Source organism: Strix aluco, chromosome 8, assembly GCF_031877795.1.
Source record: "Strix aluco isolate bStrAlu1 chromosome 8, bStrAlu1.hap1, whole genome shotgun sequence".
NCBI classification, from domain to species: Eukaryota; Metazoa; Chordata; class Aves; order Strigiformes; family Strigidae; genus Strix; species Strix aluco.
Genome location: NC_133938.1, coordinates 16,665,127 through 16,682,560, shown reverse-complemented (window position 1 = coordinate 16,682,560; position 17,434 = coordinate 16,665,127). Strand labels below are relative to the sequence as shown.

Here is a 17,434-nt window from a genome sequence, read left to right as displayed (position 1 = left end):
TCATCTGGTCTATGCTTTGGTGGGAAACAGAGCCTGGATGAGATTACCTAGCACCCTGTCCAGTCACATCTTGAAAAATTCCAGTGATGGGGACTCTACCATGTTCCTGGGGATGTTGTTCCAGTGGTTGAGTGTTCTCACTCTAAAAAATAAATAAATTTTATATATATATATATATATATAAACAAACAAATACATGAATATAACCTGCATCATAAAACTGACCATCCCCTTGCTGCCCTGAAGTCACTTATGTGACAGGTGCCTCTGATATTTCATCTCCTCCTACCATCCTTCTGTAGGGGTATTTTTAAAGTTTAACTGCTGAGATGGGATGTGTGGTGGTAGAGCAAGCAGGGACGGGGACAGTGAGGAGCCTGTTTGCAGCACAGCCTTGTAACTTATTAAAAGGATTGAGGCGCAGCTCAGTTCCCTGGGCACCCTTGTGAGAAAGCTGTATCAGATGGGTAAGCTGGGGAGTGAAGTGTTACCAAACTCTGCTACAGCTCCTTTTGCAGCTTGTTCAGAGCTGTGTCATGTACACTTTTTAAAATTGCGTGCATACCTCAGCACATTGCTGGCTTTAGTGGAACAACATGTGGCTCAATGCTGATGGGAATACCATCCTGCATAATACTCCACTGTTAGTTTCTTCCAGCCACATACTTCATTTTAACTGTTTGGTGCTGAACACAGCGAGAAGTTGGATACAAAAGTCAGAGTGTTAGATTGACTCTTCAGTTTTAATGAGCTGGGGGGAAGTTTAATTTGCTGGCCTGCTTTTCCAAGCCTGTGCCAGAGACTTTTGACAGAAGGGAAGATTAATGTTTGTGGGCTGCAGTATGGCACTGATTGCTATAGAGCACTCCAGGCCAGCCCACCAGTGGGACCGTGCTGTGATTTGCAGTACAAGGGGAGGCTTTGTCCGCTTTTATCAAACACCACATTTCTAACTAGCTGCTTGCCAGAAAAGCACAGCAGGCGTGCTAGAAATAGCCCTTCCCCTGTGAGGGAGCTACTTCCATGAGATTCAGGGCTAAGTGAATTTTCCTCTGTCATTCTGGAAAACAGATTCTATGCGTTATTCTTCATAACTGAAACTTTCTAAAGATACTCTTTTAAGCAGCTATCTGCAAAAGTTATTAAAGCCAAACTTCTGCTGGGACTAGAACTAGTCTTTGTAGGGTTTTTTGGGGGGGGAAAAACAAAACCACAACAAATCATTTTGGTCAAAGGCCAGATTGCTTGATTTAACGGTTTAAGCTAAGTGAAGTATAAAAAGTAAGTTATAGTTAAATGGTGAAAATTTCAACAGGGAACTTGTAAAAATCACTAGCTGTATGGTGATTTGGACTTGAAGTGATTAGAATTAAAGCAGTAAACCTTTGAGAAATCTGTAAGAGAAACTTCTGTAAAGTGTGATTTGCTGAGTATCTTGTGAAAACAATGCTTCTTTCTTTCTTTTTATATGCTGTAAACAAACTCTCCCTTTCCCTGACTAGCAAGGGGGGATGACAGATGAATATAGGTGTTTGAGTCTCTGTGAGCTGCTTGGGCTAATTGCACCACACAGGGTTAGTGTGCTTGGGGGCTCCATAGTACCCTAGTCTGCACAGGCAAGGCTACATGAGTCCTGTTAGGAGCTGCTAAAATTTGCAAAGTGATGAGTGAATGGGGTGGTTATTGCTAGCAAGAACCACTATTGGTTTCTCTAAGGGATAGAAAAGTGACTCTTAAGTGAAAGTACTCATGTAATTTTATTAATATCTATCATTCTGGCCTCAGTTCCCCTCTTGCGAGCTTCATTAACTTGTGTAAATTCATTGCCTTTCTTACAGTCATTATGGCCTCATGCTAGTGAAAGTGAGGGAAAACTTGAGCTATAACTTGGTATTTGGATTTCCTCAAGTATTGGAGCATGAGGTGAACTGCAGGTTCCTGACTGCAGTATTGGCTTATGTCTGATTTTGTGATCGTGTTCCTTAATCAGTTGTCTTTTACTGCTAAATTAAGGGAATCTTTTTTACTTTTTCCCTCTTGAGCATCAGTGCCTGCTGTTGCAATTTTTTTTTTTTTTTTTTTTTGGTACCTTGAAAGGTGGGTGATGTCCCACAAGGACGTCACTTGGGAACTGTGTAACTTTAAGGCCTGTCATGGGATGGTTGTGCCAGGAAAGGTGGAAAGTTGCTGGCAGGAATGAGACAGTGCAGGATGCAGCTTTTGAAAGGAGTAAATCCTCATTGTGTTCCTCCTCCTCCATCCTGCAGTGGAAAGGAGGAGCTGAGAGAAATGGAAGAAAAGGTGTGAGATGCTGTTTGTGTCTACACAGGAGGGATTTAGGGCTCTTTGGGTAATAGAGGGACATGTACAAGAGCAGAGCCATATTCTTTACTAGGTGAGTGTCTTACCTCTAGACCTAAGAGGAGTGAGCAGCGCTGATGTGTTGGCTACATAGTTAACAGCTTTGTAAGCAAGGGTGTATTTGCCATAGTCCAGTATTTTCCCATTTAAGACTGGTTTTGTTGCACCTGTGCCCCAGGAATGCAGCCATGTCTGCTTGTATGGGGGATACTGCACAAATGGATCAAGCTGAATGCAGCGGGTGAGATAGCTCGTTTGTTTATATGTAGTTTCTGGCCCTTTCATCTCCATAAAGCAGAACAAATCTGGCTTTTGACCATGAACAGCCAAATTTGGCTGAACAAGTCATCAGAGCACAGCTTTCTGAATGCTCGTGAACATCTGACTGATGAATGAATGATGGTTGTCTGAATGAATTGCGTTTATCAGGTTATGACAAATCAACATGTTTCCCCTAGTTCAAGATTTATTTTTTCATTGCTGCGAACTGCAGTGACTGAGCAGTTTGAAAATGATTATTCCTTTTCTTTTCTTCTAAAGGGTCTGGAGTTGTACTTGCACACAAGGCTGATATACCCTCAACAGAGGTTTCTCCTCCAAGTCCCAGTCCTCTGAAAAAAAGCGGATCAATCAACTGGCCTTTCCCTGATAGAATTAAATCTCCCAGGACCGTGAGGAAGCTTTCCATGAAAATGAAAAAGCTGCCAGAGCTGAGTAGGAAGTTGAGTGTCAAGGGAGCTTCAAGCCATACTAGTTCAGATAATCCTCCTTCCCTGCCAAAAGGTAGCTGCCGGGATACAAGCCATACAGTGTCTTTGCCATCTTCTGGAAACTCAACCACAGCTGCCAGCAGAAACGTGATAAGTCGTTACCATCTTGACAGCAGCGTGTTGTCGCAACACACCTACAAAAAGAAAAGCTCGAGGAACTCCAAATCCTTCAGCAAAGGTGGTTACCTCAGTGATGGAGACTCTCCTGAACTTATAACAAAATCAGGTAAACATGGGCATGAAACCAAGTGTGGGAAGGGAAAGGAGAGCCTTCCAAGTAACAATGGTAAAACTGAAATAGATATTGATGCCTTCAGACACTACAACTTTTCTGATCAACCCAAGTGCTCTCAGTACATCTCTGGACTCATGAGCATTCACTTTTATGGTGCTGAAGACTTAAAACCACCAAGAATAGACTCAAAAGATGTCTTTTGTGCAATACAGGTTGACTCAGTAAACAAAGCAAGAACAGCCCTACTTACATGTAGGACAACATTTCTAGATATGGACCACACGTTCAACATAGAAATTGAAAACGCTCAGCACTTAAAGCTGGTGGTGTTCAGCTGGGAACCCACCCCACGGAAAAATCGGGTGTGTTGTCATGGAACTGTGGCTCTTCCCACTCTCTTCCGAGTGACAAAGACGCATCAGCTGGCTGTCAAACTGGAACCGAGGGGGCTTATTTATGTCAAACTGTCGCTCATGGAGCAGTGGGAGAACTCTCTCGATGGCCTTGATGCAGATCGGGAGCCAGTGATGTTTGGGGTAGATGCTCGAAAAGTTGTAGAGAAGGAAAATGCGGGCTTGATGGTACCACTTCTGATGCAGAAATGCATTCTGGAGATTGAAAAGAGAGGCTGTCAGGTACTGTGAATATTTTATTCTGCTTTGTTAATATTTCTGTGTCAGGATAGCTGTTGCAGAGGGTGAGCAGTCGGTGGGAAAGGGGAAATCTAATACCTTTACATGTCAACTTTTTTTTGCTTTGCTGCTCCTGTTTAGCAAACACTAGTCATTGTAATGTGGGACGAGTAACAGGGCTGTCTGAAATCAGTGCTTCTAACTTGGCCTTTGAATAGGAGATGTACTCTTGCTCACAGGAGGTGCTCACAGTAGTGCTTTAGGACTAGGGACAGTGAAATGAGCCTGCAGCCCCCAGCATGTAGTCACCCTCAAACAGCAGAGCTGAGAAGAGAGCTTGAAAATACTTGATTCCTGAGACAAGAATCACTCCATAAGGACGTGTATCTAAATGCAAAAATGAGTATAATGTTCCCGCCTACCCAAACCCGAGGCATTGTGTGCAGTGACACAATGTGATGACAACGGGTCTTTTGACAAAGCTCTACTTGCATGCGTGCAGTCTCAAGCCAACATGCCAGAGATTTGTCTCTGCCATCACTTTGTACACAGCAGTAAGATGAGGAGGAGACCCTGAGGGGCTGAATTAGTTGTTTCCCCATGCCACTGCTCCTCGCCTTTCTTCAGGTGGTTTTCAAAATTAGGACAGGAGATGAATGCTGTAAAGCAGCAGTGCCCAGTGTCTTCATCCTAATACATTTTATTGGTTGATGTAACCTAACAGACAAAAATATGTATGAGAAATGAGGTATGGAAACAAATCGCCAGTTATGGATGTTAGACAAGAAGTCTGTTAGGAAGGACTATGCACAGTGTTAAGGTTGGATGTTCCCCATGGCAATTAATTTGAAACTGGTGGGAGGATTCTTGCATGCTGTTCCACAGCATGTGAGTCCTTGGTTTCTTTTACACCTGTTCTTGCTCAGGTGAAATTGAGAAGTAATCACACCTCCCACTGTTACTATTTTAAATTGCTGACAGGTTGGATGTAATTCCAGGTGTTGTGAAATTAACTCTGCTATTTATAACCTAGGTCATAAAATATAGACAGAAATTGTATTTCTGTGTAATTACTTTGCTGGAAGTCACTACTAATATCAACTGAGTGATTCTTATTGTGAATACTTCTCCTAACATTATGCAAATCAGTGGAAAAGAGAAGTTTTATTCTTTCCAATGTATGTGTCCCATGGTTTCAGCATTTTATTTTGGGCTTATTAGCACCTAGTCATGCAAATGATATTGGGTAATCAAGGCAACACTGGTAATGAAGCGATTGGGATCTGAATTGTCTGAATGTACCTGATGCTTTTGAGCATGAAATCTAATTTGTGTATTTGCACAGGGAGAACCAAAAATGCAAAATATACTGTTAACTTCTTGTTTTAACCACGTGCTTGTCTGACATTTTTGACTTTCCTATAGATTGCAGACTACTGTCATGGCATGTTATCTCCACCTGAATTTCAGATGTGGCATTAGAAAACTTTGAAAGTTTAAAAGAAATTGTCTTAGGCAAATAGCAGACCGTAATTAGTCTTGGGAACAAGGGAGTACAAATTCCTTTCCCATTTACTTAAAGAGGAATTAACATATGGACAAACAAATAATTCTTGTTTGCAAACATAGATTTGCATGGTCCAAGTCAGGTTTTTGGGTTTGTTTTTTTTTTTTTTTGTCTTTTGAATCCGTGGTAGTTTTGGACTAACCATTTACTGCTCAGTACAGCTGCCTATAAGGTTCATTACAATAAAATGAATATGTTTAAGATGTAGTTCCTTAAAATCATAGGAGTGCTTTGTATAAATGATGCTGATGAAAATGAGAAGTGGTGATAAAATGCAAAATTCAAGTGCATGAAAGCACATGATTTAACTAATAATTCAGTCCAAGAGTGGTATGGGTTTCGTTCCTATCGCCTTGAGCATGTTAACCCTTGTTTTGCATAAAACTTTTCATAAAATTTGAAACCCATGGAAGTAAGCATCTTGTAGTCTTTAAAACACCATGTTATAGGTGTAATAATGGAGTATTCATAATTTTCTTGAAACTCTGGTTATTGGTATAAAATAACTTAAATTTTGTTTACTATATAACTTAATCTTGTAGGAAAGATTTTTTTTTTAAATGGTTTACAGCATTTCTTATTTTTAGTAGGTAGTTGTATGACTGCTGTTTCTGCTAATGATTAATAACTGTATTTTGGTATACTGTAATTTTGTATACATAAAGCTCAAAACGCTTTTTCTCCTCATTTCTTTCTGCTGAAGTTCCAGTTCTATTTGCTATAATTAAACAATTATACTAGGAAAAATAATGGTGATCTCAATAAGTAGGATGAGAAGAAAACAGATGTTTCATCTGTGTTTCTTTGTTTCCTGAGTTTGCGTAAAAGCCAAGCATTAAATGATTCCAATTTAAAACTCATGTTCTGTCAACAAAATACTGCTCAGCATGTTCAGGGTTGCAGGAAACATTAGCGTTACTCACTTGCTACCTAACAGTCCCAACTGCGTCTCTTGTGAAATGTTTGATACCGTATGTGACCATTTGATGTTAAGCATTTGCACTGAGTTTCCTTAACATACATTTCCAAACAGTTGGTTTTGTTGCACTTATGAGGCAACACATGATGTCAGTTATTAGTCCCCTCTGCAGGAAAATGACTGATGTGGGGCTGTTGTTTTTGCTTCTAGGTGGTAGGCCTGTATCGGTTATGTGGCTCAGCAGCGGTTAAGAAAGAGCTTCGAGAGGCGTTTGAGAGGGACAGCAAGGCTGTTACTCTCTGTGAAAGCCAGTACCCAGATATTAATGTCATAACAGGTAATACGTTTGCTTGCTTTTCTTTTAATGTGGAATTGTGCCATGTTCCCAACATACCATTTAGAAGGTGAAATTGTGATCTGAACTAGTTTTCTGTTGTCCTTTAACAAGCTGTTTACTGCTGCTTTATATTGCTAAAGGTTAGGTGGGAATGGGTGCAGTAACCCTGGGGATGTCTAAATATGAAGCAGCAGTGATTTGGAAGGAGAAAGGTAGGGACAGAGCTGCTTTCAGTAACTTCTACCAGTTATAGAGGGAAGAGGAGGCCTGAAAGGAGCCAGTTAAACCTCTGCAGTTCTTTTTTGTTGGAGCAGATCTTGAACCACTTAGTTGTGATCAGGCACATCCGCTGTGCTGGTTGTTCTACCGCATGTGATCCAAGGGCCATCTCGATCAGCCCGTGGTCCTCCCTCTATACTGGAAATTGCAACACTTTTGGAAACGCTTCCTATCATCTTGTGCAGGCTAGTTAGAGCTGCAGGAAAGTGCCTTCATTTGATCATTACTTCTGTTAAAAAGTAATTAAATAGCAGCTTTCTCCTGCTCGCTGGAGTTGGCCCTCTACTTGCTGTCACACAGCAAGCTCCTGGCAAACATGGGAGGGACTGGGAGTACAGGAGCAAGGAGGTCTTAGGAAGCCTGTCTGCATCTGCATCAGCTCTTCACGTGTGTCTTCACAGGAGTTGCACTGCAGAACTGAAGTTGTTGACTATTTTTACTTTGCTTAGAAGTGGAACAGTTTTATAACTATTGATACTTGTTATGTAAGCCAAAGTTGATCTAATTTCAGGCATCACCAACTAAACCAATTGCTCCAGTAAATTAGACGGGAGCATTCATTTCCTACATATCCAGGGGATGGAAAATATAACAACAGTAGTCAGGGTATAAATTTTCTGTGCCAAAGCCCTTTCTGTAACATCCAACATCCAGCTGTATGGGACAGTTCTACCCTGTTTGCTGGTTTATTTCATTTCAGTGTATTGGGAATGAGTTTTGTTCATTACACTTTATAATTATGCAAAGTGGCATCAGAAGATACTTAGTGACATTTACTGGATTAAATAAACATTTGGTTGAGAATGTGCAGCTAGTTGGTTCGCCTATGTGCCTTGGCTTGTTTTGCTGTTGAGTTCAGTGTTGCTCACAAGCAGCGTTCTCAGCAGCAGGAACTTGTGTTTGTGTTTCACTCTGATGGGATATACTCTTTATAAAGAGGAGATGTACAGTAAAAGTAAATAGTATAAAAGATCTTTTAAACTGGATACTTTTCTTCTCTTTACAAATAAATTAATGAGAAAAAGTGGTGATAACTTCTCAGATCAGATTGTTCCATGAAATTATTGAAGTCCTGTTTTCGTCCTGATTTTTATAAATCAACTCAGAAGGGGCAAAAAAACCCTCTTGCTTTCTGCCAAACAGCAGAAACCATCTGATAATTGCAGACAAATAAGCAGATAATAAGCAGACAAATGGTAAACTGCTATTTGGTTAATGTAAACGTTTGGCTAATGGAATAATAAAAATGACATTGCAATCCCATGCTGCAAGTAATCGTTATGATAAAACAGTATTCGCAGAAACAATTCGGGAGTATCATGGGAAAGGGTATAGAAACTTAATTCTCATCCATATACAAAAGAACCTGTTAACATTTTGTAAGCGTTTTGATTTTTCCCCAAGTACGTTGCACACTCAGAACCAGCCAGAACTGGATGAAACCAAAGTCTGAACCGCAGGAGAGCTTGGTACTGATGCAAAGCCCTGGAAAGGCAGTGGCACAGTCTGACTGATCTTTCCATCATGAGTTTATGATGTGGTGGTTAAATACAAAAGTGTACTTCAGTTTTTCAGTATACATTGCTGCAAGCCTCATTGGTGATGGGGAACTTCTGGTGACTGTGCAGGTCCTGCTGGCCCTTTTTTTGGTTGTACTACTGAAGGATAATTTTTTACATCTGGAATTTGTATTGTAAGAGTGAAAAGACTACAGCCTTGGTGCCTGTCTTGTGGGAAGACCACTGGGTATGCTTTTGTATATATGTTATATTGCAAGAGTTTACTTACACACTGCTTTCCTTACAAGGAAAAGATAGTTTTAAGGAATGACATTTAAAAAAAAAAATTCTTTTCCCTGGTACCCCTGCAGCTGTGCTGTATGGTTGCCTATAGTTTCTGCATTAGTGTTTTGTTGAAAGGACTGAGTGCAGGGGTCCTGTGTGAGTTGGGGGAAAGCAGGGAGGGAAGGGGTGTTTACACCCATAACTTCTGCTAACCAAAGTGTAGCCCACTCACTAATTGCTGTAAACAGTGTAGTCTGGATTGAAAGGGGAACCTGCAATTTTTGCTGACAGACCTGAGGTACCCACCATGCTTAGTGCTAGGAATAAAAGAGCCCACAAAACGTCTCTTGCATGTGCTTAGGAAGCTGGGTTGAGGGGGAATGTTTCCCCTGATGTTTTACAGCTGTATTTGCAATGCTGAGGCTGATGCACATGATTCATGCATTTATCAGCCAAAACATGTGTTCCGTAAAATATGAATCCTCAGCATAAATCTTGGCTGATTTGAAGAGAGGTGCTGTGTTGTGTCCTTTTTGAATTTGAGTAGCACTCCTTTTCAAAAAGATTAAAAAGGTGGGTTTTCTTTGACAGCTCTCCAAAGACTAAAGAATGAATGTTTAATGATTAAATATTGACTGAGAAATGCTCCTGGGATTGGCACAGGCTTACACACAAGTGTGCTCATGGCTCAGACTGAAGTGTGCAGCCAGTTTTCAGAACTGACCAGTAGTCATGTTGTTGCATCGTCTCTGTTCACATCCACGTGAATTCATATCTCTGCATAAAGCATGCAATACTGTTAACAGTTCAGTGCATCAGAAAAATGAGGAATTAATGAAGTGGATGGCAATTTCTGCTCACTGTCTAAATTTGTTGTGTGTGGTTGTGTCAAGGGGAATGTGCTAGTGGGCTAGCAGCAGCGGGAAGCATAGATTCGTGGAAAAAAAAATAACAGCAGCCTCTTACAGGGCTAATTTAGCTGACTGAATAGCAAAAGGATTTAGAAAGGTCAAGGGGCATTCATGGCTCCCAAACTATCCTGTTATTCAGGGCTAAACAGGAGAAAGTCCTTTGGCAGGTGGTAGTCCTATGACTGTGGATGCTCTTACAGGAATTCCTACTAAATGATTGTTAATAGATAGTTGTGAGTGTTTCAACAGTATAAGCTGATTTGATTATGACATACCATTTTCTACTGTAAACTGATTCTGATTTCAGCCTCCCCCTCCCAAAAAAGCACAGCTGAAACAAAGATCCTGATAAAAGTCAGCATCTCTTGCTAGTGTTTTGCTTATGGAAAAAGGAAAATACCCCAACCCATGTTGTACAGAACCAGCCTCTGCCACATTTGTCTCATAAATATTTTAGTCAGCTAATTCATGCATGAAACACAGGCCTTTAAAATCCAGGGACGAAATAAAATTTGATAGGGAGGGAGGGATATGAGTAAGTTTTTAAACAAAAACTAGCCACTTAAGTGGAGCAGTAACAAAAGTGGCATATTCTTTTTAAAACAAACAAAAACCACCAGAAGGAATATATTTTCTGGAAAATATGTGGATGGTTGTTTGCATATTTTATATTCCTGGTGAGATGTTTCCATTTTAAGCACAGAGTGAGCTGTCAGACGTGGTGTGGTGGTCTGCAGAGACCGGAGTTTTGCCTGGCTGCCCTACGCCTTATGCTGCGGAGAGAGATGGCAGCTCCAGGGGGTGATGCCACTTCAGTTAGCGCTGCTTGTGCAGTATGGCTTCAGTAGCTGCATTACTGCTAGGTGCAGTATTCTTTTTCAAATACAAATATTTATACAGGTAGAACTTTTACTTGCCTTCTGAATGTGAACATGGCTATGAAGGGGAAAATGTTAACTTTCATTCCCTGTATTTTTTTTAGAAACGACCTCATAACAAAGCCTACTGTTATACAGTTCAGTTTACAGCTAGGTTATAAAGACTGAGTTTATAAAAACTGTTGTTTTGTTAAATAGCATAGTGTGATGGTATTTGCTGTGATTTGGGATTTTACAAGGCTGTGAGGAGTGCATACTGAAAAATCTTCTACCTTTCCAACTTTGCCTTTTTAGAGCACAGGCTGCTTTGTTAATTACAGTACCTGCTTTCAAAAAGAGTTTTTTAACCCACCATTTCTTCTTTAAGTATTTAAATTCAATTGCTGTCTAGCTAAAATGGGTAGATCTTTGTGGCACAGAATGCGTTTTTTAAGGAAGATAAAAGCTGCTGGGAGGCAGGCTTGTTTCCTTCCAAGTTTTCTGTATCAGTTGTACTGGATATGTTGGTCCTGGATAGCATCCTCTTTCCAGGGGCTGCTGTTAGATGTCTTAATGTTTTGGTTTTTTTAAATTATAATTCTTACAGTCACTGAAACACCACTGAAACTGAAGTATCAGCCAGCCTCTAAAGCCAGTTTACAAGAATGCAAATGCTCAATTCTTTTGTTTGCATCTGTTGAAGGAACAGGGGTTAGTGAGGCACTTGCCTGGTTGTTGCATTCTCTAGGAACAGCCTCTCCTCTAGCATTCCCAGCTTCTGAAACAGGGCAGTATGTCTCTGCAACTGGGAGAGCTCAGTGCGCGGGTATTTTAGCCAATGTCTCCTGTGGATGTGAATTATATTAGTCACAGCAGAAGCGAGCGGTGTGCTGGGGATACAGAGTACCCAGAGGCAGGGGGGAGTTGACGTTTTCCACTTGAGGACATCTGTGTGGTTTGTGCTTTGGTAGGTGAGAAGAAGCTGTGTACTTCACCAAATGTGCCACTGGAATGTTTGCTCATAATTTTATAGCTGAAAATAAACTGAAAAGGAAAATTAACTGCTGGTCGAATATAAAGGAGGAGGTGTCATTAAGCTGAAGACTTTGGTGTTTGTAGGAGCTCCCTTCCTTGGGCAGGAGGTGGACTGCTAAGAGCCTTGCCTCTCCCTCGCCCTGATCAGGAGGGGGACCTGGAGGGATGTTCGCCCTGAGCCCGGTGTACCCACTCCTGCACACGCAGCAGCCCCCGCACGCACCTCTCTTCTCTGGAGGCAGTGCATCTTCCTACCCTGGTTTCATTCCTTAGTTTGCGATGAGCTGCCTTGTGTGGGCTTGGAGATGCTGCCAGAACTGCAGGGACAGGGGTGCTGGTGCCCCCGGCCTCGTGGGGACGTTGCAGAGATACCTGCTGCCTCTTAGCTGGCCCTCTGGGGAGCCCTCACGTACCCACGGTTCACTGTGCCCTTTTGCTGCCGTCTTCCCATCCCTCGCTCCCAACTGCAAGATTTGTCACTGACACGGAGGATTTTCTCATGGGACAGGTGAAGCTGATGTGCTTTAGTGCTCCCCAAAATCACTGGAAAGTGATTCTGCAGCTTGTTAAAGACAACTGTTCTTGCGTCTCTTGTGAAGGTGTCCTGAAGGATTACCTGCGAGAGCTACCCTCCCCCCTGATAACCAAGCAGCTCTACGAAGCAGTGTTGGATGCCATGGTGAAAAGTCCCTTGAAAATGACAGCAAGTGGTTGTGAGAATGACCCGAGTGACTCTGAGCACACAGCAGCTCTTCTGGATTGCCTGCCAGACGTTGAGAAGGTGAGTGATGTTAGCAGGTTCAAGTAAATTGCATGCTTCAGAAAATAAAGGAACGTTTTCATGCTGCATATAAAATATGTCAAAATGTGCACACCTGTTTCCTGACTTAATGGTCTACTTGGATTTTTGATGCTCCATGTCTCTGAAAATATTTCCATGCTGTGGTTAATCGGAGAGTCTGCATTGCTGGATTTATTCTAGTTTGCATTTTATATTGTCTCTGTGAAACTGAATGAAAAGCTGTGATCACTACTTCTAATCGAAGATTATTCCCATGTGGTGTCCTGCTCCATTTCTCTGAAACTCTCTGATCTGTGTGTTGTAATTACATAGGCAAATGCTTTATTGCACATGCTTAGGAAAGCAGAATGCCTGTGCTTCCCGTACTGTGTAGTGTAATAGTGCTGTGTGTCATTACCTGCTGAATTCGCCTCTGTAGAAAATCACAGTTAGCCCATGGGAGAGAGTGAGCGAGTGGCCTGCACAGTACCTGGAAGTTACCTTGAGGGCTGCTTTATTTGCTAATGTACCTGGATCATCTCTACTGCTTCTGCAGCTTCTCTCACCTCTCTCATGTCCCCTTTCCACTGTGAGAAAACTCATCCATGTAGAACTGAGATCAGGTAAAAAACAAACTGAATTTTACCAGAAAGTCTATTTTAACTGGTCTGCTCTGTGATAGTCTAATACAGCCTTTCTGATTCAGCACTTAGATGTTCCATTGGTGGGTGTTGGTAAAAAAAACATAGCTATCAGCCTTGGTCTTAGCCTTCTAGAGCGGTGATGTTAGGATGTCAACACTATCTTCGTGTAGTGTTTTATTTCCTGAGAAGTATTTTGTTCTTTTAGGCTACCCTGAAGATGCTGTTGGATCACCTGAAACTGGTGGCTTCATACCATGAAGTAAATAAGATGACGTGCCAGAATTTAGCTGTATGTTTTGGGCCTGTGTTACTGAGCCAGAGGCAGGAAACCACCAACCATAACAACAGAGTCTTCACAGACTCAGAAGAGCTTGCTAGTGCCCTGGACTTCAAAAAACACATAGAGGTTCTTCATTATTTACTCCAGCTGTGGCCAGGTACTGTTTCATGAATCTAATCAACGGAAAATATCAAACCTTGCTGTATGTTTTTACTGTGCGACAGTGTACGTTAATTCACAGGATGACTGAGCAGCATCAGAATTCTTAAAACAGGAGGTACTATGGCATCACCTATTAATCTAAAGAAATCATGACAATTTTATAATCTACTCTTTGTATTCGGTCACTTTGTTTAATGGAAAGTTTGTTGTTTTTAATTGCTTTCTTACCAGATGGCAGACTTTGAGTATAACGTAAGAAATGGTGAAGAGTGCTTTATGAGAGTAAAAACACATGAAAAAATAAACCCAGTGACAGTAAGGTTTCCACATCTGAATTAGGGTGTTTGGGGATCTCTTTTTTTGGGGGGGGTGGGGTGTGGGGGGGTGGTGTTTGGTTTTATTTGTTTGTTTTGTTTTTTCCTTCTGTTCTCCTGCTTTGACTATTCGGGTTTATCTGTGCATGGAATTCATTAGTTATTTGGTCTCCGAGATACCTGAAGGATTACTTTATTTCTGCTCTTGTAATTTGCCCGAGTTGGGAATATCCTTACAGTAAGAGCTGTGCAACTTCTGATTGATATCGCAAAGCTTCGCATAAGGAAAAACGTTTTTAAAATAAAACACAACAAAAACCCCAAACCAACCAAACAACCCAAACCAAAACACCCTAAGTACCTTTTAGCTCCCAATTCCAGACTTAGGAGGCCATATGCTTTTGCATAATTTGGGGTCAATTCTCAATAAGAAGGGAGGTGTAATTCTAATTTTCCTAATAAACTACCAAAGTAGATGTGAAGGTAACTATTTTTGCTAAGATCTGCCTTTCAAATGGGAAATGATTGCACAGTGTTCACGTTCCCGCTGGTATTCAGAGAGGTGTAAGCCAGTGGAAATAGTCAGGATGATATCTGGAGCCCTGGGTTTAAGCCTGTGGTGAATTCCTGTGCCTTGCTGCTGCTGAACCGCAGCCTTCCCTTGCACAAGCAATGCCCAAAGTCAGGGGCGGACAAAGGTTATTGCAGCTTTTCAGTTAAACAGGGAGAGTTGGAGAGTAATACTGTGAAACAACTTAACCTTGGATCTGATGGGTTTAGTTTGTTTTCAGATAGTCTTTGGCCCAGCAGTTGTTGAAAGCTATCTAACCCTGCAGAAGGCGGGTCTGTTGTGCTATATCTTCCTTTTTCACAGTGGTCTGGCTAACTGTGGAGAGCTGATCTGCTTGGTAACCTGAATAATTTAATATCCATTTCTCAGATTTGAGAAGTGTAAACCCTTTAGTTCTTGAGGCTAAGAGAAGATTCACCTCATCTACACAGCTTCTTAATTGTTCCCTTTTAGAACACAATAATTGCTCTTGGGAAGCTGCTGAATTTCTGCACCATTTGAAACATGAAATGGAATTACAGTTAATCTAAATTAATAATATGTCTGATTGGGTTTGTTTTTAAATTTATTTTATTTTTTACTTGAAGAGGAGGTCTGCTTTTTGTAGGAGACTTGAGGTCACCTGGAAAGCATAGAGGGTCACAAAGGGCCTGACTTGGCAATACTGAATTACAGATGCTGTGACTGCATTTGAGTCAGCTCTGTGTTCAGTATACAAAATATTCCCCAACTCATTTAAAGAGTGTTTGGCAAAAGGCGCTTCTTTTTTCCTGACACCTCCCTCCATTGCAAACATTATAAAGAGAAATTGTAATTCCTAGTTAGGTGGTTCTTGAAGCATTTTATTTTGGAGGGTTCAGGAAAGGCTCCTGACATGGAAGCATGGTTTGGCAAAGATCTGTATGTGGCAGATTCTATACAATAATTTTTAAGAAAAAAAAAGTGTCTGGATTTGTTGTCTATTCCTAGACATGAGGTATAAATGAATATGTACTAGCCCGCAAAGTGCAGGATAGGAACATGAATATGTAGCCTTACATAGTTTGATTATGAGCTAATAAGATGTATGATTTTGCTGTCAGTTAAAGGGGTTTTTATGATTACCGGAAAAATATAGGAATTTACATGGTATTGTTATTACACAGGTCATCTTAAACAGTCACTGCTCTACTTAGCCAATAGTACTTGTTAAGTTTTTATCTAGAGATTTATTTTAAATTTGTAAGGTGGGTTCTTTTGGGGGTCTCTTTTGTTTTGTTTTAATTAGAAAGAATTTTTAGGGAAGCATTAATCCTTTCTTGGGTAAAACTATGAAGTATCAGGACAAGTGAAGGAATGCAAAAGAAGAGACTGTAAGCTCACTTGACCAGCACAGTGTAACTGCCCGGTTTGTGAATAGCCCACTGAGGTCTTTCAAGTGCTTGCAGGTTTCTTGTGGTATATCCGATACTGATTAGTATAAGGAATATTCTGGGCGAGACAGTGATTTCAGCCATTGTGGGCTCCTTCATTCCTCTTACTCCCTGGGTGGAAACCGTTGTATCACTAGGCTCCTTCCTACTGCCACAAACCTTGTTGGCAAGAGCCACTGTGCATCGAGGCGTGTTGCTGATGTGTGGGCTACAGTGGCCACTGAGCCCCTGTGCCTGCCTTTGTCCCTTAGCCATGGGAAAGATACGTTTGGGAAAAACGTCAATGTAGACAACTAACATACTGGAGGGAAAAAAACCCAACAAGTATAGCCTCAGTTGTGTTGTCTAATACCCTCCCTCTCCACTCCCCACTAAGTCTGATTTATAAAACTTGGCTTGCATTAGCCGTTGCTAGCCACTCTGCCCTGATTTTCAGCTGAGTGGGTGAGTTGCTTTCCAGTAGCTCAGGTACAGGTGCTGAAAGGATGTTGCTGGCTGGGCAGCTTGAAGAGCTGCTTGTGGGCAATGTAAATAGCAGTGCTTTTTAAATTTTTTCCATACTCTACTGACCTGATGGCAGCTATGCCCTGGAGTCGCCTCCTGTGACAGCCAAACCTGTGGCTGTAACAAGTACACGCTGACCACGCTGTGGGTCAGTGCTGCTGGGAAGCTGCCAGCTGTTGGCTCTGCTTGCTGCAGCCTCACGGAAACCTCTGCCTGAAAATAAGAGCAAAAGGAGACCTATGGTGCTGCAGCTTCATGATGGGCTTGAGGTGATTGAGGACACTTCTGCTCCCTTGTCAGCTGCAGCTGGGCAACCCCAAAGCTGCTGACTAGCAAAATTGAAAAGAAGCTTTCAGTCAGGTCAGTGAGCCCGTGCAGGAGAGATGTGAAACATGGGTGGAGGAAGAGGGAGACCAAGAGCTGTTTGGGCAGCAAATACTGTGCAGGAGCTAATCGTGAAACCTTGGGGGTGACTTATGACGTGGCTGCTGTGGGAAACAAACGCAGGTAGGTGTATCTCTGCCCATAGGAGTGTGCATTGCTGCAAAAAGGGCAGGAGTAGGGTAAGCAGCAGAGTTTTTCTTCACCTTGAAGAGCAAGCCACATGCTATCCCTTTGCTTGCAAGAACTGCAGGACATTGTGCTAAAAGGGAGGTAAAACACGAGTGCAGAGACATGAGCAGGTGAACACCAGACAGTGTAAACAGTACAGTTGGACCTGACAGAAGGATCGCGGTCTGGTCCCTTATATTTAATCTTCTGTAGATTGAGACAGCTTGATAATCAACATGTTGTGCAATACTTCAATTTCCGTATTTTTCCAACTGAAAACAAACAGTCCTTGTTCAGTTAGACCTTGTAATACTGGCAAGTTATTGTTAACCCATGGCCCTTCCTCTTAATGGAGCATAATTGAAACAGAAGGGCTTTTGTTATAGCACGAGGGCGGGGGGGAAAGCAGCGATAGTTATTGCATGTTACTGTGCAAAACGTAAAGTAAGACTAAATTCCCCTGGAGAGACCGGTAATGCGGACCCGGAAAGGGAAGCACTGGGCTCATCTCAGGACTGAGCCTTTGT

General features: G+C 41.8%; 1 protein-coding gene across 2 annotated transcripts in view; it reads left to right on the top strand.

The window, feature by feature from the left end:
• Window positions 1-17,434, top strand: part of SYDE2 (synapse defective Rho GTPase homolog 2) — a 31,354-nt gene that overhangs the window by 10,638 nt on the left and 3,282 nt on the right. For both annotated transcript variants that reach the window (XM_074832411.1, XM_074832412.1), the window contains exons 3-6: window positions 2,902-4,001; window positions 6,695-6,821; window positions 12,287-12,468; window positions 13,318-13,549. In XM_074832411.1, coding sequence (XP_074688512.1) covers window positions 2,902-4,001; window positions 6,695-6,821; window positions 12,287-12,468; window positions 13,318-13,549 — 1,641 coding nt within the window. The remainder of the gene's footprint in view (window positions 1-2,901; window positions 4,002-6,694; window positions 6,822-12,286; window positions 12,469-13,317; window positions 13,550-17,434) is intronic.